The following is a 22,117-nucleotide window of genomic DNA, read 5'->3' on the forward strand; positions in this document are numbered from 1 at the left end:
CAGAAATGTAACAGTGGCCTTAGATGTGTGTTTTGGATCATTGCCTTGTTGGAAAAGTGCATGATGACCAAGGGCATGGAGTGATGGTAGCATCTTCTCTTTCAATATAGAGCAGTACAGCTGTGAATTCATGATACCATCAATGAAATTCAGCTCCCGCACAACAGCAGCACTCATGCAGGCCCACAGAAGGACACTTCCACCACCACGTTAAACTGTAGGCACCATGCATTTTTCTTTGTACTCATCACCTTTGAGAGGCCATACAGTTTTGAAGTAATCAGTTCCAAAAACATTTATCTTGGTCTCATCACTCCAGAGTAGAGTCGAGTAGTTGTCTTCTTTTTCAGCATGGGCCCTGACAAATTATAGGCAGGCTTTTTTGTGCATGGGCCTTAGGAGAGGCTTCCTTTGTGGATGACACCCATGCATGTTATTCCTCTGCAGTACACGCTGAATTGTGTCACATGAAACAATCACCCCAGTTTGGCTTTCTACTTCTTTATGTAACTGCAGTGAACTTGCATGGCGATTTGTTTCAACCATTCTCATCAGTAGACGCTGCTGTCGAGGTGTTAACTCACATGGACGGCCTGAACATCTCTGAGATAGTTGCAGTTCCATGTTTGCAAAATTTTTGTATCACTTTTGCTACAGTATCCTGGCTGATAAGTAAAGCTTTGCTGATCTTCTTGTAGCCTTCACTTTTCTTGTGTAACGAAATTATTTTCTTTCTCAGGCCTTGTGACACTTCTCAATAGGAAGAGGTTTTCTTTGTAAAGTAACGTTCTTTTATAGTCAACGGTCTCGTGTACACATGTTTAATAAATAATTAGACTCACCTGCAGTTGAATTCTTGTTAATTAGGATTTTGTTGTCTAAAATTTAACTTTGCTCCTAAGACTTTCATTGCGTTGTATTCATTTTTGCAACATGGTCTTTAATGAATTTGTTAGGAAAAATACTTTGTGTGTGCAAATTAACAAATCTTGTTTCAATGGCCTGCATTTGTTGGGAGCATTTTGTAGTATAGTGTCGCATAGAAAATGTTGATTCTGAAAGGAAAGGTTTTCTGACAAGCCTGTTGGGGTGTACTCATTTTTGCTGAGCATTTTATTTATTTATATATATATATATATATATATATATATATATATATATATATATATATATAGCACAGTGCTGGAAAAGTAACATAGGTCACTCTTTACAAGCAGCTTTGTCCAGCTCTCTCTGCCAGCACAAACCCATCCCACTCAGCTGAGAGGGAAGGGGAAAGCTGTTAACACTGTTGCTGGGGTTAAAATGCCAGCATATTGCAAGGGAAAGGAGCTTTTCCTGTCAAAGTGTGGGCTCTACTTGTGCAATGTAATCATTGCAGGAGCCGAGAGGCATGTGAGCTCCATGCACACAGTTCACTTAGTGTGTATGCCAGGTCCAAAATGGGCGAATCTGTGGTAGTTTTCTATGAAAACTAGTGCAATTCCCTTGCTAATTAGGTGTGGACTCTGCACCAGTTTCTACTTCACTCTGAAACAGAAACTGCCATTGGTGGTGCAGATAGACCTGTTTCAGTGGCACACACCATTCATGCTAGTTTCCTGTGCCATTACAATGGCACAGGAACATTTTTAATTCCCAGGAATGTGTCCACAATGCAGTATATTTTAGTTACCTTTAGTATAAATATACAATAGAGAGAAATACTAATGAGTATAACTTACTCTCATCACCGCACACACAGACTCCATAATTTAGGATCAAATGCCTGTAGGAAAGTTGGCTCATCATGCTTGCTGCTTCAAAGAAAGACTAAAAACACAAAATGAAACAAGAGCAGTTAAAGTGACACTAAAGCTCAATTTTTTTTTTTCTGAAACAAACATATTTACACTTACCTGCTCTGTTCAGTGGTTTTCAACAGAGCAGCCCCGATTCCCTTCTTTTCTATCCCCACCAGCTCTCCTGGCTTCTCCCCCTGGTAACAGTGCCCTCAAGGAAAGCCCCTCACCCTGGTGGCACCTTTGTGCTCATTGCTGAGCTGCTGCTCTATGCGTCCATAAGACACAGAGCCATGGCTCGACCCTGCTCTCTCCTCATTGGCTCACTGGTTGTGATTGACAGAAGCGGGAGCCAATGGGCTCCAGCTGCGGTCTCAGCCAATGAGGAGGAAGAGTCCCCAGACCGCAAAGGCTGTTGAGAACATCGCTGGATCGGAGGGGGCTCAGGTAAGGATTGGGGGGGGCACCTGTACGCAGAAGGTTTTTTACCTTCATGCATAGAATGCATGAAGGTAAAAACCCTTGATCTTTAAGAACCACTTTAAAATAATGTAGGATAAGCCCCCCACCCCCCAGATTCCAATTAAACACTAATCCAAAATCTGAAATTGCTATTTTGCAAAGAAGAAAGGGGTGCGCATGTTTAAGTTCTTTCTAAAAACATGTTAAAATTAAAACAGATGCCAGCAATTATCAGCTTAAACATACCAATAAATATCACATTATTCACCCAAAATACAATTAAATTGGTACTGCCATTCTATAATGTAACAGGTAAGTCCTCCTGCTTTGACTGCTCATAGCATATAATGTTGTCTATATTATGCTGAATGTCAATAAGTTGAGGGGCTGGAAATTTATGAGCATCCACATTCAGGTGGGAGCCTGGCACTGAAATAACAGCCTCTGCGTAGCTCACACAATTATGTACTAAGAATGAACATGAATGGCTCATTCACACTGCCCACTCAATAAATGCTCACTTTTAGCATTCGAGCACCTGTCAGTTTTTTTCCTATCAGTGAGCTATTCACCATAGGGGGAGGTTTGAAGTGCATTTCAGCATATCGCACATTTTATAATTTTATTTCTCAAACTTTATTTATAAGTGACACTTCATTCATGTCTACGCATAGCAGTGTGGTGCGGTGAAATACTGTATGTCTGCATTTTACAGCAGTTCATCAAGCCACACTGCACCTGCCAGCTGTGTATGGGACACATAAAAATTATTTTCCTTGTGCCCCATTGGTGGCTAGCAGTGTGCAAAAACAAGTCCCCACACTGTGTGAAAAAGTCCTTAAAGTCACAGCCACACTAATGAACAGATGATATGCCTTTAATACACATTTCAGCAAAATATAACATTTTATTTTCAGCTGGCCTGTACAATGAAAAATTCTGAATGCTCTACAGAGATAATTATAATGTCTACTTATTAAATGTACTAGCAGCAGCCCATTGCAAATGTAATGCCATGAGTCACTAGGTAAAGCAGCAAAATTAAATTAAAATTTTTACTAATTTATTCATGTTTAAAAGCACGAAATGTTCAATTTCTTATACACAGATAGCTACAAGCAAACTTCAACTTCAATTACACTACAACCATAGTTCACTGGGATGAAAACCAACCTCAGAATAATTTCTATGTATCTTATCCAAAACCTTCAGAAGAACTTCTGTTTCATGAATCTGATTGTAGTCTCCTGTCTCCTCACGTTTGCCTCGGAATATCTTAGTAAAGGTACCCTGACCAAGATTTTCCAGCTGAAATAAACATTGGAGGAACATTACAACATTTATAATGGTATGCAAAAATCAAATATTTTCAGAACCTTTTTTTTCTCAGAACAATACATTACAGAATCTAATGTAAAGGAAATACATAGTACAGAGATTAACATGTCAAATTGCGATTGTGAGAACATTTAGTTAAATTGCAAATGATGACTTTCTGTACAAGCAGAAGAGACAAAACAGCACAATTTCCATGGAGAAAGACCATATTCTTTAATATAAAGTTGTTTGTTACATTATTCTATGAACATTCTTAATACATATAGGGCCTATGCACTGTGGTGCACTTAACATGCATTTTGTTATTTGAGGAGGCTGCCAGTGCACAACAGACCAAAAATCAGACCTGTACTATCAATTAAATGCAGCATACTGCAATGCTCAGCAGTGCGCTATCATGTATTGTAGTGCACTGCAACAGAGGTGCTTTGCTTAATTGCACTGGGAAGACACTGGAAATGCATTACTGCAACAGTGCGAATGGGTCTTTATAGACCATAAGAAGTGTCCAACCGTAATGGCCAGTTGTGCCATACTCCCTATATAAAGGAAAATATTTCACCTAAAATAAGATTATAGACATTAGATTATGGAAATTGGAACACAAAAATAGCTTTTCTTTTTTTTGTTTTAGTTTTGGTTAGCATTCACATTTTGTCTGAATCCATTGGCCAAATTATCCCTCACTCCTGTTTTGCCAATAGAAAAAAAGTGTCACAAAGATAAAAAAAAAAAATACATACCACGATAAAAACATTTTTGCAAATTCTAAACCCTTTTCCACTCTGGGACAAAATGTGTTTTTAATGTTTTTAATCTGGCTAGGATACGGGGGGGGGGGGGGGTGAGGGGAGAAGTTTCCAAACAGGGACACAAATGACGATAAAAACCTTCACAGACCCTCTAACCATTCTCTGTGCCATCCAAAATGAAAAAAAACATTATGGTTGGAGTAGGGCTTTAAATTTGTAATTTTGAAAAGGTAGCTCCATGCAAAAACAAATACGAACATAAGCAAATCCTCTGCAAAGATTTTTTTTCATAAATGTCTTCCTTGGTGTGTCCAGATTATTCATAGGACCATGCTGATGTTCAGAAACTACAAAGATTACCAATACAATTTCACAATAATTTTCAATTGTTTTTTTTTTTCACTTGTTAACTTGATAAGGAAAAAGGATAAATGAAAAGAAAAAAGTATTCTATTACCCTTACATACTAAATTCCACAAACGAAAATGTATGTCTAGGTTGATTTCCCCTGGAGGTAGACCAACGGTTACACACTAAAGTGGCATAGACTTTAAGTACAGAAGGACAACATAGTATATCTATGCTCCTCAACACATCTGGAACGTCATGACAATCATTTGCTTTGGGGCCACAAACTCTAGCCCCTTCCAACAATGGCCTGTTCCTTTATACCAAAGTGTAGTTAGTGGCAGGTATACAACCCTGGTTTTTTTTTTTTTTTTTACAGCATACAAGAGATGAGTGAATGAACTGCCACATTTAGAAAAGTAATGGCCGAAAAAGACTGAGCGGTCCATCGAGTCCGCTTTTTTTTTTTTTTTTTCGTAACAAGCATGTCTGAAGCTATTTACTGTCGACAGGCTCAGTACTTCTGCTGGAAGTTGTTTTTTCCAAGTATCAACTACTCTTTCAGTAAAATACTTTCTGAGATTAGTTTTGAACCTTCCTACAGTTAGTTTAAGGTCATGTCCCCGTGTTCTTGATTTTGGTTTCCTATTGAAAATACTGCCTGAACCTTATTCATCCCCTTGATGTATTTAAAAGGTTTCAAATCATGTCTTCACTTTCCATTCGTTCCTCCAGACTGTACATATTAAGTTGCTGAAGTAGCTCTTGATACCATTTTTGTTACCCTTCTCTGGCCTCGTTTTTTATCAATATATTTTTGTAAGTGAGGTGTCCAGAACTGGACACAGTATTCTAAGCAAGGTCTAACTAAAGATCTATGTAAGGGAATCAGGACCTCCTTCCTCCTGCTGGTGATCCCTCTAGTGATGCATCCTAGAATTCTATTCACTTTCCCCACTGCCTGGCCACACTATTTGCTCATTTTGCAATCATTTGAAATAAGTACCCCAAATCCTTTTCCTATGTAGTGGAAACACTGTACCCCCAATGTTGTATTCTATCAAGCGATTTTTTTCCCTAGGTGCATTATTTTACATTGAGAAACATTTGATCAATGTTCCAGCAATGCCAAATTATGTTCCATATTACAGACACCTCCCAGGATAGCAACCCTATTGAACACCTTTGTGTCATCAGCAAAAATACATACTTTACCCAAAACACCTTTAGTTATATCACATATATAGGTTAAATAGAACAGGACCTAGTACAGAGCCTTGGGGTACACCACTAGTGACTAGTCTCTTTCTGAGTGAACCCCATTTACAACCACACTCTGGGATCTATCCTTTAGCCATCTGCATATCCACTGAACCACCCAAGGGCTAAGTCCTAGCTTATACAACTTTTGTATTAGATCATTATGTGGAACTATATCAAATGCCTTGCTGAAATCAAGATATGCTAGATCCACAGCACCACCCTGGTCCAAAACATTGGTAAAATAGTCAAAAAATTAGATTAGTCTGACATGATCTGCCCTCAGTAAAGCCATGCTGCTTTGGGTCCAGCAAATTGTGTGTTTTTAAGAGATTAACAATCCTTCTTTAAACTCACTGGCCTGTAATTGCCAGCTTCTACCTTGCTGCCCTTCTTGTGACTATGTACAATATTAGCTGTTCGCCAGTCATGGGGAGAGTCTCCTGTTAGAAGAGATTGATTAAAAAGATATGTTAATGGTCCAACAACTATACCTCGGAATTCTCTTAGAACTCTGGGATGAATACCATCAGGGCCCATTGCTTTATTAATCTTTAACCGAGTCAGTTCCTCTGCTACCTCTGTCTCCAGAAATCCTAAAAATGAACCATTACTAGACCCAATAGGATTTCCCAACTTATTACTGTTAGTACAATTTCTTTCTAAGACAGAACAGAAGTAATTGTGTAAGTGGTTTGCTACAACCAGGTCTCCCTAAACATAAATGTTTTTCCCAGTTTTCATATTAGTGATATTTTCTATCACTAATGTGCCAAAAAAGGTTGTATTTCCTTTCTTAATAGATTTAGCAATTTCCTCCTCTTTCTGTGCTTTGCTAACACTGATAATGTGTTTGGCCTCCTTTTGTCTATTCTTATACTCTTCTCTGTCAGATACACCTCCTGTTTCCTTGAATCTCCTATATGCTGATTTTTTTTCCTTTACTGTCCTACTCCTCTCTTTAGTGAATCATATTGTTTTTTTTTCCGTTTATTTAATCTAACTTGCCCGACATATAATCTAGTTGCCTCCAGGATGGTAGACTTCAACACCGCCCACTGATTACTTGCTCCTGTCATTTCACACCAACCTTTCAATTCATTGTTTTAGAAATGCACCCATTTCAGCAAAATTTGTCATTTTGAAATCTAAAACTTTTGTATAGGATTGTTCAGTTCCTATTTTAATATCAAACCAAAGACATTGGTGATCACTAGAACTCAAATTGTCTTCCACCTCAACATTAGACACGTAATCCCCCATTTGTCAGTACTAGGTCTCGAATATGATCACCTCGGGTTTCTGAGTATTTCAATTGTTTTTTTAAATTAATGTTAGCGTTGTTACTTTTGACAAATATGGCAACTCCACTTCCCCTCTTCCCTGCTCTGTCTTTTTTGTATAGTGTATACCCTGGTATAGTTCTTTCCCAGTCTTAAATCCTTGAAACATGTCTCTTTAATTGCCACAAGGTCCAAGTTGTCCCTAGACATCAAAGCTGTCAGCTCACAAGGCTTGTTGCCTAAAACTATGAGCATTAGTACACATGACATGACAAACACTGCTATATGCTAATTTATTTTTACCACCAGAAACTTTAACTAAGCAACACAAACAGTCACATTTGTATCAACCTGCTGTGGACAAAAATGCTCCTCAACAAGTAAATCTCTGCCCCCATTTCTCAGTTTAAATGCATGTACAAAAAACTCATAAATTCCATACTAAGAAGCTCAGTGCCCTTGTGTGGGAGATGCGGACCATCTCTTTTGTACAGCTCAATGTCAGACTACCTGATAGCATCATAAGCAACATAACCAAAACCTTCAGTTTTGCACCATTCCTTTAACCAAACACTGAATTCTACTACAGGTAAAACTCAAAAAATTAGAATATCATGCAAAAGTTCATTTATTTCAGTAATGCAACTTAAAAGGTGAAACTAATATATGAGATAGACTCAGTACATGCAAAGCAAGATAGTTCAAGCCGTGATTTGTCATAATTGTGGTGATTATGGCTTACAGCTCATGAAAACCCCAAATCCACAATCTCAGAAAATTAGAATATTGTGAAAAGTTGCAATATTCTATGCTCAAAGTGTCCCACCCTAATCAGTTAATTAAGCCATAACACCTGCAAAGGGTTCCTGAGCCTTTAAATGGTCTCTCAGTCTGGTTCAGTAGGAATCACAATCATGGGAAAGACTGCTGACCTAACAGTTGTGCAGAAAACCATCATTGACACCCTCCATAAGGAAGGAAAGCCTCAAAAAGTAATTGCAAAAGAAGTTGGATGTTCCCAAAGTGCTGTATCAAAGCACATTAATAGAAAGTTATGTGGAAGGGAAAAGTGTGGAAAAAAAAAGGTGCACAAGCAGCAGGGATGACCGCAGCCTGGAGAGGATTGTCAGGAAAAGGCCATTCAAAAGTGTTTGGGACTTTCACAAGGAGTGGATCGAGGATGGAGTCAGTGTATCAAGAGACACCACACACACACAGACGGACATGGGCTTCAAATGTCGTATTCCTCATTAGCCGCTCCTAAACAACAAACAACGTCAGAAGTGTCTTACCTGGGCTAAAGAAAAACAGACCTGGTCTGTTGCTCCAAAGTCCTCTTTTCTGGTGAGAGCAACATTTGCATCTCATTTGGAAACCAAGGACCCAGAGTATGGAGGAAGAATGGAGAGGCACACACTGCAAGATGCTTGAAGTCCAGTGTGAAGTTTCCACAGTCTGTGTTGATTTGAAGAGCCATGTCATCTGCTGGTGTTGGTCCACTGTGCTTCATTAAGTCCAGGGTCAACGCAGCCATCTACCAGGAGATTTTGGAGCACTTCATGCTTCCTTCCGCAGACGAGCTTTATGGGGATGCTGACTTCATTTTCCAGCAGGACTTGGCACCTGCCCACACTGCCAAAAGCACCAAAAGCTGGTTCAATGACCGTGGGAATACTGTGCTTGATTGGCCAGCAAACTCGCCTGACCTGAACCCCATAGAGAATCTATGGGGCATTGCCAAGAGAAAGATGAGAGACATGAGACCGAACAATGCAGAAGAGCTGAAGGCCGGTATTGAAGCATCCTGGTCTTCCATAACACCTCAGCAGTGCCACAGGCTGATAGCTTCTATGAAACGCCGCATTGAGGCAGTAATTGCTGCAAAAGGGGCCCAAACCAAGTACTGAGTACATATGCATGCATATACTTTTCAGAGGTACGATATTGTTGTATGTACAATCCTTGTTTTATTGATTGCATGTAATATTATAATTTTCTGAGATTGTGGATTTGGGGTTTTCATGAGCTGTAAGCCATAATCATCACAATTATGACAAATCATGGCTTGAACTATCTTGCTTTGCATGTAATGCATCTATCTCATATATTAGTGTCACCTTTTAAGTTGCATTACTGAAATGAATGAACTTTTGCACGATATTCTTATTTTTCGAGTTTCACCTGTATATGAAACACTTTTGCTTGTTCATTATGCACAGGTAATACCTCTGAAAATGTAACCGTACAGCCTAACTGTTGAGGATCCTGGCCAAAATTCTGGAAATCCTTCTGTACAGAATGCACATCATTCTGGGATAAATAATTTGTGCCAAGGTGCACAACAACATCAACATTGCACTCTTCACTAGCTTTTTTGACAATTTTTAAAATGCACCTTTTGTCTCTCCTAACAGTAGCACCAGTTAAACACCTAACTTCCTTAGACACTTCCACATGATTTCCTAAAGAAATACCTCTTAAAACTGAATCACCAACAAGATGACTTCTCCTTTTAGGAGCCTTATCCACAACACTTGCCTGGATTGCAACCTCCAATAAAACAGTTACTATTGGCAAAGCAATTTTTTTTCAGCGTCCTTGCAACCTTTGTATCTGCTTCTAACTCAGAAAAAACACTATAGGTGTTATGAAGTGTCAAACCAAAAGCTGCATGTTTATGGTTCACAGGCCTCACTCTCTCTGATCCAACAGTTGTCCACACTGCCCTTCTCCTGAGCAGTCTTTGAAGAAGAGGTGGCTTTTTGCACGGCAGCTCAACAGAACAAATTGGGTTAGACAGTATGCCGCAGTGTAACCAGATTTTGGCTTCCATTATTTTTACATTTAAAAATTGGACTCAATTAGCAATATATAGCATTTCCACTTTAATTTTCCTTCTACTTAACATTAAAATGGCACCCCAGGTAAAGAAATAAGGAAACAGTTGAAATAAATGTGAAACTTTTAAAACTTCAAAAAGATTTGTAATTCTGTTAAGTCAGTTTTGTGAGTCACACATATCCATCACATTGCACAGCCAGATGCCCGTGTCCTCGTTCAGCTTCACCCCCTCTTGTTTTACCTCTCTGCTTCCATCCTCAGTCAGTATTATCATTCTGTTCATTCACTGTCCAATAAGCAATGTAGTAACAAAAGGAGTTTATAAATCTGAACCAAAAAAAACTGCAAAGTTATTTTTCATCATGCAAGTGGCAGAGGGGTGCAAGTTGCAAGACTGGCAGAACAGAATTATAAATACTTAACAGATGAACAGATTCACATACAGTATATGTATTTCAACTGTGTACTACCTGTTTGCCTGCCTGGAGTCCTGATATTAGGACATATCAAGCAAAGAGAATGCAATCTTTATTAAAACAAATAAAACATACGTAAGTCAAGTCTTCACTTCTGATCTTGTGAAAAACCATCTGATTCACATTAGTGTGCCGCTGCAAGGAAGGAGATAATGGGACCTCCGACACTCTGTTGCTCCTGAAGATAATCAGGTTTGATTTCTCTATAAATTACAAACATTTTACTTAATATAAGAAGATGAGAGATATTACAATTACCGTTCTAAATTCATCCATTCCTACTAGGCATTAGACAAGAGTTCAAAAGTATGAAGCATAAAGATCTTTTCTCCACACACACTATGGTTCTTAGCATATGTAAGATGATTATTTTACCATATATTTTTAGTTTAATAATAAATAAATAAAAATGTACACAATTCGTAGTTCTTAACTGTTGATCCATCACAATTTTTCAGAAAGGACATTTCATTTAATTACCTGCGTGAGGTTTTTACATACGGTCCTGGTACCTTTTTGAATTTGGCAGCTGCAGATTATTTATATTACTTTTAAAAGAACATTTTTGAATATATGTGGTCTAGCCAGATTTAAACAGGGCATGAAACAGCACTTAGAATGATCTGTAAATAACACGGGCATAGTTGTGATGTTTTTTGAGTGGATTGTTTCACACATATCTATGAAATATACCAGTGGATGTTTAATTATACAAAGTATCTCTCATATTTTAAGGCATACAAGGGGCATTACCATTTCCAGCCCTAAGTGGTCCATTTATCTACTCAAGGCACTGAAGTCGTCCCTTTTTTATACTTATTTTAACTTTTTACTTCCCAGTCTTTCTACCAGACCCTATATCTACTCATGTCATGTTTATGTCCCATAAAAGCAAAACATTATGTTCAATTTAGTCTTCCAAGCCCCATTCCCCTTTCTCCTTCCCAGCAGCACATACTGTTCCCTTTATTGTTCTGTTCATTTTTCAGAAGCTGTCCTAGGTAAACTACAAGTTGTTCACTGCTTATACAAAGATACAGTCTCTCCTCCATATGACATGCTCATTCGTACCAGGTATTATTTTTGTTATACTGCTGGGGAGTATAATTTAAAACAAAATGTAGAAATGGTAAAACTTTGAGATGAGATGACCAAAGTAACGATCTTCAGTCAGATTCATTTCACCTCTTTTGTATAAATAAGCACTTCAACCTTTCCAGTAATAATTGTATGTGCCTCAGGTGCTTCATTCAAGTTTTCAGAAGGATGCATCAAGGAATTGAATTCAATAGCCAACTTAATGAGATAGTCATATAATTGCTAAAATATTCTCTAGGCCTTTATAGTGGACATCTCAGTCATAGCAACAAACTCATTCCCTACAGATTAGTTTAGCACTTCAACTTGCAATGTAAATGAACACAATAAGTAAGGTTAAAGTAAACTTGTGAGAATAGAACTATGGGAGCTTCTGCTGCAGACTTGTTTTTAAACATGCAGACTCAGTCATCCTCATCCTTCTTTATCTATGTAGTAAGTTAATGCAAAAAAACAAGCAGTGCACAGCTCCACATATTTACAATGTCATCATCTACATGTTCATTCTAGATCAGTGCATGTTTAAAAACCTTTCCTTTAATGTTCTGCTTGCTTTTAAAATGAAGGCTACCATGTCTGACCTTTGGGTTTAGGGGGGCAACATCGCGTAAACTGGAAAATGATGCCATCTGAGCGGACAGTTTCTTTCTGGTAGCAGTTTAACAAATCTTTCAGTGAGCCAAAATTTTTCTTGGCACCTCGTAGGTTGTATTCCCCATTTGAAGTTTTTGTTATTAAGCAGTGTTTATATTCAGGTACTCCAGCACGCTGGAAAAAAATATATAGAAAATAAAAATTAATCCACTGTAATCAACTCATTAATTTTGAATGTTATGAACCTTTTATAATTACCTCTACTGCAAATGTGAGGAAGTACTTGTTAAACTCTTTAGGACTGCATCGAAGTATGAAAATTCCTTTTTGGCTTCCTGCTCTTTTGAGCTTGTCAATGGCAAATTCCATCCTATGGATCAGGAAGGAAGGGGGGGGGGGCAGGGGAGAAGCATCATTAACAAGATGACCAATACCATGCTGCAATTTTGTACAATTATTTGGGGTAAGTTGTTCCAATTAGTTTGAGGTAACAGTTTGAGGTCAGAAAAAATTAAGCATTCCATCTATCAATTGACTTGTGTATAACTAGCCTGTCAGGTTTTTCCTGAACGATCAATGTCACCGGCTATAGTCGGCACCAATGATCACTGTATTGTGCCAGCACGGAAGGCTCCCCACCGACAGAATACAATACCACAGTGGGAGGATTCCCCCATCACCATGAATGGCCTGCCTTACTCCACAGTCCAAGACATGACCAGTCACCTGATACAACTATTCTAGTTTGCATATGTGGTGACTGGAATAAATGCTTACAGTGTAAATAACCTCCATCAGTTTCTGCAATTTGTGTCCCATTGGTGAGATTTTCCTTCACTTCCTGTACCATAGCCAAAACAGGAAGTGAGGGGAAATCCCTCCAAAGTGAGGGAATCCCTGTGTGTCACCAGAACAAGTCCACATTGAAAGATTTCCCCTCTAATAGGTTGGATTCACACTTGAGCGTAGTGTCTAAGTATTTTTTGTGCCATTTGTTTGGGCGATTTTTGCTTGTTTTTATACAGTGTTTTTCAGATGTTTTTGAGCTTTGGTGTTTTTTGTATTATCCAATACAGAAAAATATAATCTGTTGCATCATTTGTTGCAAAGGTTTTTCAGCTTTCTTAGCTTTTCCATCAACTTTTATTTCTTTTTTATTATTCATTTATTATTTTCTTTTGTTAGGGTAAGGGGTTAAAGATAAGGTTAGGGTTAGGATTAGGGGTTAAATTTAGGTATAGGGGTTAATATTTTGTCAGGGTGCTAATAATAATAAAAAAAAAAATGAATAAATACATGTAAAACAAATAAAATACACAAAAAAATCATAAATATAATTTATTATTATTAATATTAAAATAATAAACACCCTAACATAAAACAAATTAAAACCATCATTTTATTTATTATTTATGTATTTATTTATTTTGTATTTCAATGGTTTTTTATTAATTTATAACAATTAACACAGGAGCAACAAATCACGCCCACACAGGGGCTATCAATTGCACATAGAAGAATTAGAAAATTAGAGAGATCAGTGCTCTAACACCAACAGGGCAAAAGATACACCCACAGAGGGGCCATCAATGGCACTTAAATAACAAAACATAAATATAACACTGATAATAATTCAGACTAAAAGGCAGCTATCCACTGCCTCACCAAAAGCAGAAAAAGAAAAAAAAAAAGGGGGGGGGGAAAGGAAGGAGAAAAACAAAAGAAAAAAGATAACCAAACCAAGAGCAGGGATCCAAGAACGCCAAAGCCGAACAACATCACATCCCCAGGCTAGCCGGGGGGAGTGTGGGAAAGGTATATTGCAACCACGGCTCCCATATTTTGCAAGAATTTACATTGGGAGTCATTGCAGATTCTCGACATTTGTTAATTGAGCATCATAGTGGTCATACGGTCCTACACCCCCTGAAGAGGGACAAACGGGCGCTTCCATGCCTGAGGTATTTATTTATATTGAATTTATTTATCCATATATTAATACTATTTTTTTATTCTTTAACCGCTAACCTACAGGGCACTTATACCCCCTTCCTGCCCAGGCCAATTTCCAGCTCTCAGCGCTGTCACACTTTGAATGACAATTGCGCGGTCATGCAACACTGTACCCATATGAAATTTTTATCATTTTTTTGTCACAGATAAAGCTTTATTTTGGTGGTATTTAATCACCTCTGGGTTTTTATTTTTTCTTAAACAAAAACCGCTGACAATTTTTTTCTTAGTTTTTGTTATAAAATTTTGTAAATAAGTGATTTTTCTCCTTCACTGATGTGCGCTAATGAGGCTGTAGTGATGGGCACTGATAAGATGCACTGATGGACACTGATAGGTGGTACTGATGGGCATTGACAGGCATCACTGATGGGCACTGAAATGTAGCACTGATATATGGCATGCATAGGCGGCACTGACTGGCACTGATAGGCGGCACTGATTGGCAGCACTGTATGGCATTGATAGGTGGCACTGACGGGTGACACTGAAGGGCAGCTCAGATGGGCACTGATATGTGGCATTGATGTGGCACTGGTAGGCACTGATATGTGGCATTGATATGGCACTGATGGGCACTGGCACGTGGCACTGTTCAGCACTGACAGCTGGCACTGATGGACACTGACAGGTGGCACTTCTGGGGCCACACTGATCATCAGGGCACACTGATTATCAGTGCCCTGATGATCAGTGTATATGTCCCCTCCGCGGAATGCCGATTACCGGCTCTCCTCTCCTCTTGAGCTGTCAGTGTGACAGCTCGAGAGGAGAGAAATGCCGATAACCGGCATTTCCCTGTTTACATGCGATCAGCTGTGATTGGACTGTGAGGGACACAGAGCACCTCTGATTGCCACGCTGCGTGCTACCTGAGTCGCGCATGCTCGGTGAGAATGGAAGGCCGTCAAAAGACGGCCTATCAGAACGAGAGAACCACCTTGCGCCTGTCATTGGACTATATGGCGGGCGGGAGGTGGTTAAAATTTGAGCAGAAAATGTGCGAATTGCGTGTTTCCAAATCATTTCTATGGAAATAAAAACGCTCAAAAAAGCACAAATCTGCTCGATGTGAGCAACAAAAAAAGCTCCAGAATTTGTTTGAACTGCAAGCATTTGGCTTCAGGCGACTTGGAGTGGAGATGTAAACCAACGCCATTGAGACTAATTGATTTTTTTCTCCTCAAGCGTTTTAGAGCTTCAAGCTGCAAATCACTCAGGTGTGAACGGGGCCGTAGTGTTCTGATGTCAGCCCAAAATGTGGGATTTTCTTTTACTTGATGATAATGGTAAACAAGTGGCACAGACAGCAAAAAAAAACCTGGCAGGTGATCTAATCCATCTGCACACTCCAAAACTTAAAAAAAAAAAAGTTACACTTTAACTTAAAAAGTTATACTTTATGGGCAGTGGATTATGCCTGAATGTCCAACTGATCTAAACTCTACAAGCAGTTTACAGAGAATAATTTAGGTTAAATTATATCACAATAAATTACAGATAACCACCATTAGCCTTTTTATATTAACCTGGCCAAAGAAAGGTAATGTTTTTTTTTTTTTGGTTCAAAAATTCCCCCATTCACACAAACGAGGTGGATGGAGAAATTTGCCTTTAAATATTTAAATTGCATGGAAACATGCAACCTATCACAAGCCTAATGCAGCAGGTAATGCCACTATTAGTAAACACAACTTTGCGACTGAAAACCACAGAACTGTTTTCCCATTGCCAATTTATTTTGTTTTTAAAAAAAGGAGAAGCCATCTTTAACCGCCTCACGCCCGCCATATAGTAACAATGACGGGCACAAGGCAGTTCTCTCGTTCTGGGAGGATGTCATATGACGTCCTCCCATTCTAACCGCGCATGCGCGGCTCCGGGAGCGCGCAGCACAGCGATCGGCAGTGCGATGTGTCCCTCGGACACAACGGATCACCGATTAACGGAAAGAGCCGAAGATGTCGGATCGGTCATCTGATCAGCTGTGTCCAATCACAGCTGATCGCATGTAAATAGGGAAATGCCAGTTATCGGCATTTCTCTCCTCACGAGCTGTCATGCTGACAGAGGAGAGGAGAGCAGAGCCGGTAATCGACATTCCACGGAGGGGACATGTGCACTGATGATCAGTGTGCCCTGATGATCTATGTAGCCCCAGCAGTGCCACCAGTCAGTGTCCATCAGTGCCAGCTGTCAGTGCTCATCCATGCCACCTGCCAGTGCCTATCAGTGCCACATCAATGCCACATATCAGTGCCTACCAGTGCACATCAATGCCACATATTAGTGCCCATCTGAGCTGCCTTTCAGTGTCACCCATCAGTGCCAGTCAGTGCCGCCTATCAATGCCAATCAGTGCCACCTGTCAGTGCTGCCAGTCAGTGTCTGCCTAACAGTGCCAGTCAGTGCCGCCTAACAGTGCCACATATGAGTGCTGCCTTTTTGTGCCCAGTGATGCCTGTCAATGCCCATCAGTGCCACCTACCAGTGCCTGCCCATCAGTGCCACCTATCAGTGTCCATCAGTGCAGCCTATCAGTGCCCATCACTGCAGCCTCATTAGCGCACATCAGTGAAGGAGAAAAATCACTTATTTATAAAAATTTTATAACAAAAACTAAGAAAATTGTTTTTTTTCCTAAATTTTCTGTGTTTTTTGGTTTGTTTAAGAAAAAATCCAGAGGTGCTTAAATACCACCAAAATAAAGCTCTGTCACAAAAAAAATTATAAAAATTTCATATGGGTACAGTGTTGCATGACCGCTCAATTGTCATTCAAAGCGTGGCAGCGCTGAAAGCTGGAAATTGGCCTGGGCAGGTAGGGGGTATAAGTACCCTGTAGGCAAGTGGTTAAACTAAATACCTGTCTGCTTGGAAAACAACACTGAGATTCAAGACACCCTTTTAAAGAATAACAAGGTGTGTGTAATCTCTCCTCTCCATCCAGACTCTGCAGACAAATAGATATTGCAAAGGAATATAATATGGTACTCATACACAGCTCATAAGCTGAATGAGAGAAAATCAGTCAATTCCCCCATCCACACTAATAACATGGATGGAAGAATCCCCACTGCCGGCTACTGTAGGGTGCAGAGGCAGCCTGAATACAATGCCAATGCTGAGTAGTGACTGGATGAAGTCACAGTTTGACCAATATATTTCCACCTGGCTCAGTAGATTTTTTTTTTTTTTAGTTGACCTTTGCTCAGCCAGGTGGTGCCTGCAAGGTCACCCATGGGTTAAATTTCAGCCAATTCAGCAGGAATCCACCAAAATTCTAGCGGTCTATGGACAACCTTATTTAGCTGCTGTTCTCAATGTGCCTTCACTGGTTACTAGAGGATCCAACAAAGACTGAGTAAATATACTGATGCGAAAGGGGTTGCTTTCGAAGTGAAGTTCTTTCTTGAAGTGTGTTTAATTCATCATTTATATAACTCCCCCACACACTACAGTACTTTACAGAAAACGTTTCTTAGCCAAATAAACTACAGTGGATATAAAAAGTCAACACATCCCTGTTAAAATGTCAGGTTTCTGTGATGTAAAAAAATTAAACAAAGATGAATTATTTCAGAACTTTTTCCACCTTTAATGTGACCTATAAACTGTACAACTCAATTGAAAAAAGTAAAATAAATGTGGTTGCATAAGTGTGAACACCTTCTTATAACTGGAGATGTAGCTGTGTTCAGAACTGAGCAATCATGTTCAAAATCATGATAAATAGGAGTCAGTACACACCTGCTATCATTTAGAGTGCCTCTGATTAACCCCAAATAAAGTTCAGCTGTTCTAGTAGGTCTTTCCTGACATTTTCTTAGTCACATCCTACAGCAAAAGCCATGGTCTGCAGAGAGCTTCCAAAGCATCAGAGGGATCTCACTGTTAAAAGTTATCAGTCAGCAGAAGGGTACAAAAGAATTTCCAAGGCATTAGATATACCATGGAACACAATGAAGACAGTCATCAAGTGGAGAAAATGTGGCGCAACAGTGACATTACCAAGAACTGGATGTCCCTCCAAAATTGATGAAAAGACAAGAAGAAAACTGGTCTGGGAGGCTGCCAAGAGGCCTACAGCAACATTAAAAGAGCTGCAGGAATATATGGCAAGTACTGGCTGTGTGGTACATGTGACAACAATCTGCTGTATTCTTCATATGTCTGGGCTATGGGGTAGAGTGGCAAGACTGAAATCTTTTCGTACGAAGAAAAACATCCAAGCCCGGCTAAATTTTGCAAAAACACATCTGAAGTCTCCGAAAAAGCATGTGGGAAAATGTGTTATGGTCTGATGAAACCAAGGTTGAACTTTTTGGCCATAATTCCAAAAGATATGTTTGGCACAAAAACAATACTGCACATCACCAAAAGAACACCATACCCACAGTGAAGCATGTGAAGCAGTGAAGCATCATGCTTTGGGGCTGTTTTTCTTCAGCTGGAACTGGGGCCTTAGTCAAGGTAGAGGGAATTATGAACAGTTCCAAATACCAGTCAATATTGGCACAATACCTTCAGGCTTCTGCTAGAAAGCTGAACATGAAGAGGAACTTCATCTTTCAACATGACAACGACCCAAAGCATACATCCAAATCAACAAAGGAATGGCTTCAACAGAAGACTATTAAAGTTTTGGAATGGCCCAGCCAGAGCCCAGACCTGAATCCGATCGAAAATCTGTGGGGTGATCTGAAGTGGGCTGTGCACAGGAGATGCCCTCGCAATCTGACAGATTTGGAGTGTTTTTGCAAGTAAGAGTGGGCAAATATTGCCATGCTGATAGACTCCTATCCAAAAAGACTGAGTGCTATAATAAAATCAAAAGGTGCTTCAACAAAGTATTAGTTAAAGGGTGTGCACACTTATGCAACCATATTATTTTAGTTTTTTATTTTTATTTCTCTCCATCTAAAAAATTTCAGTTTGTTGTTCAACTGAGTTGTGCAGTTTATAGGTCACATTAAAAGGCGGAAAAAGTTCTGAAATTATTTATCTTTCTCTCATTTTTTTACATCACAGAAACCTGAATTTTAACAGCTGTGTGTAGACTTTTTCTATCCACTGTAGTTTGCCTAGTTAAAACTTTTATTCATTTGTTATCATAAGCAACAAGATCTGAAAAACGTGGAAGAGGAGGAGATAAATGGCCAGCTCACGACATCCAATTTCCCTGAAGGAAAATAAAACCTCATTCACTTCATCAACACATTTCTGAGATATCAACAATGACAGCTACTGCTATTTTTTCTCATAACTGGCTTATTTTAACATGGTCCACTTTCCGAAAACAGAAACCCCCTGCACTTACCTTCTAGTGGTAATTGGCAGCAGTGACCATGGCCAGACTGTGTCTGCTAAGTACCACCTGCTACTTAAAACATTGGGCTTCTAAAGGAAAACTGGGATGTAAGCTGGATGTCAGTGCTGCTGAATGCTGGCAGCACACCAGAGCCAATTAAATAGCTTAAAGACAAAGGATCCAAGTCAGGCAGGCAGGCAATCAGCAGCAGAAGGAGAAGTGTATAGGCTTCCCACTGTCTCAATGACATTGTAAAACCAGCCACTACTTGCATACATAGAGAAACTGTCATTGGTAAAAACATCGAGAATCAAGTGGCATTACTCACAGTTACTTTTTCCAAACCACATCTAAAACCAATAAATAAGTTCATGAAAACATTGTGGGAATCTGAGGATGGTTGGTGTGCCAGAACTTGAAGCTGAACTCAAAGATTGCATGTAGTGTGTGCATATGTTCAGGGGGTTTTCAAATGCAAAAATGTTTTCAAATGCCTAGTACACACAATGAAAATATTGTATAAATGATGGTCCGTTTTTTTCTTACACATGCTAGTCTCAAATTAAAAATGAATAGGTTACTAAAGTCACAAAAATTCTCATAAAACAGAATACCACTTTTCGAGATGTATTATATTGTAATGTATTGTTTTGTTTCTGAGCATGTGCGGTCTTGGTCACTCATCAGACAAATGCTGTACTGTTTAACCACCTCCCGCCTGCCATATAGTCCAATGACAGGCACAAGGTGGTTCTCTCGTTCGGATAGGCCTTCCATTCTCACCGCGCATGCGTGAATCAGGGAGCGCGCAGCGCGGCGATCCCTCGGACACAACGGATCACCGATTAATGGAAGGAGCCGAAGATATTGGCTCGGTCATGTGAACAGCTGTGTCTAATCACAGCTGATCACATGTAAACAGGGAAATGCCGGTTATCGGCATTTCTCTCCTCTCGAGCTGTCACGCTGACAGCTCGAGAGGAGAGGAGAGCCAGTAACCGACATTCCGCGGAGGGGACATGTACACTGATCATCAGGGCACTGATGATCAGTGTGCCCTGATGATCAGTGTGGCCCCAGAAGTGCCACCTGTCAGTGTTCATCAGTGCCAGCTGTCAGTGCTGAACAGTGCCACGTGCCAGTGCCCATCAGTGCCACGTGCCAGTGCCCATCAATGCCACATATCAGTGCCTACCAGTGCACATCAATGCCACATATCAGTGCCCATCTGAGCTGCCCTTCAGTGTCACCAGTCACGGATCGCAAGATCGCCGCCACCAACATGCGACAATCTCACGATCGCGGCGTCAGACCCCAGACCTTCTCACCGAACTCGTGACCAAAGGACTGGCCAATCCAAACCGCGATGTGACGTGCGTAACAATACCACACCCAGCCGCACCCTCTATATATATATATATATATATATATATATATATATATATATATATATATATATATATATATACATATACAGTGGGGCAAAAAGTATTTAGTCAGCCACCAATTGTGCAAGTTCTCCCACTTAAAAAGATGAGAGAGGCCTGTAATTGGCATCATAGGTAGACCTCAACTATGAGAGACAAAATAAGAAAAAAAATCCAGACAATCACATTGGCTGATTTGGAAAAAATTTATTTGCAAATTATGGTGGAAAATAAGAATTTGGTCATCTACAAACAAGCAAGATTTCTGGCTCTCACAGACCTGTACCTTCTTCTTTAAGAGGATCCTCTGTCCTGCACTCATTACCTGTATCAATGGCACCTGTTTGAATTTGTTATCAGTATAAAAGACACCTGTCCACAACCTCAAACAGTCACACTCCAAACTCCACTATGGTGAAGACCAAAGAGCTGTTGAAGGACACCAGAAACAAAATTGTAGACCAGGCTGGGAAGACTGAATCTGCAATAGGCAAGCAGCTTGGTGTGAACAAATCAACTGTGGGAGCAATAATTAGAAAATGGAAGACATACAAGACCCACTGATAATCTCCCTCGATCTGGGGCTCCATGCAAGATCTCACCCCGTGGAGTCAAAATGATCACAAGAACGGTGAGCAAAAATCCCAGGACCACACGGGGGGACCTAGTGAATGACCTGCAGAGAGCTGGGACCAACGTAACAAAGGCTACCATCAGTAACACACTACGCCGCCAGGGACTCAGATCCTGCAGTGCCAGACGTCTCCCCCTGCTTAAGCCAGTACATGTCCGGGCCAGTCTGAAGTTTGCTAGAGAGCATTTGGATGATCCAGAAAAGGACTGGGAAAATTTCATATGGTCAGATGAAACCAAAATAGAACTGTTTGGTAGAAACACAACTCGTCGTGTTTGGAGGAGAGAAAATGCTGAGTTGCATCCAAAGAACACCATACCTACCGCGAAGCATGGGGGTGGCAACATCATGCTTTGGGGCTGTTTCTCCGCAACGGGACCAGGACGACTGATCCATGTACAGGACAGAACGAATGGGGCCATGTATCGTGAGATTTTGAGTGCAAACTTCCTTCCATCAGCAAGGGCATTGAAGATGAAACGTGGATGGGTCTTCCAACA

The 22,117-nt window shown here is 40.0% G+C and overlaps 1 protein-coding gene across 1 annotated transcript in view; it reads right to left on the minus strand.

The window, feature by feature from the left end:
* The window catches only part of JAK2 (Janus kinase 2), a 93,855-nt gene that overhangs the window by 51,030 nt on the left and 20,708 nt on the right, over positions 1 to 22,117 (minus strand). Inside the window, exons 5-9 of the mRNA XM_089678142.1 lie at positions 12,492 to 12,603; positions 12,221 to 12,407; positions 10,617 to 10,744; positions 3,417 to 3,551; positions 1,725 to 1,812 (exon numbers count right to left, since the gene is read on the minus strand). Coding sequence (XP_089534268.1) covers positions 1,725 to 1,812; positions 3,417 to 3,551; positions 10,617 to 10,744; positions 12,221 to 12,407; positions 12,492 to 12,603 — 650 coding nt within the window. The remainder of the gene's footprint in view (positions 1 to 1,724; positions 1,813 to 3,416; positions 3,552 to 10,616; positions 10,745 to 12,220; positions 12,408 to 12,491; positions 12,604 to 22,117) is intronic.

Source organism: Staurois parvus, unplaced genomic scaffold, assembly GCF_062004578.1.
Source record: "Staurois parvus isolate SC_StPar_1 unplaced genomic scaffold, SC_StPar_1.0 ptg000198l, whole genome shotgun sequence".
Lineage (NCBI taxonomy): Eukaryota > Metazoa > Chordata > Amphibia > Anura > Ranidae > Staurois > Staurois parvus.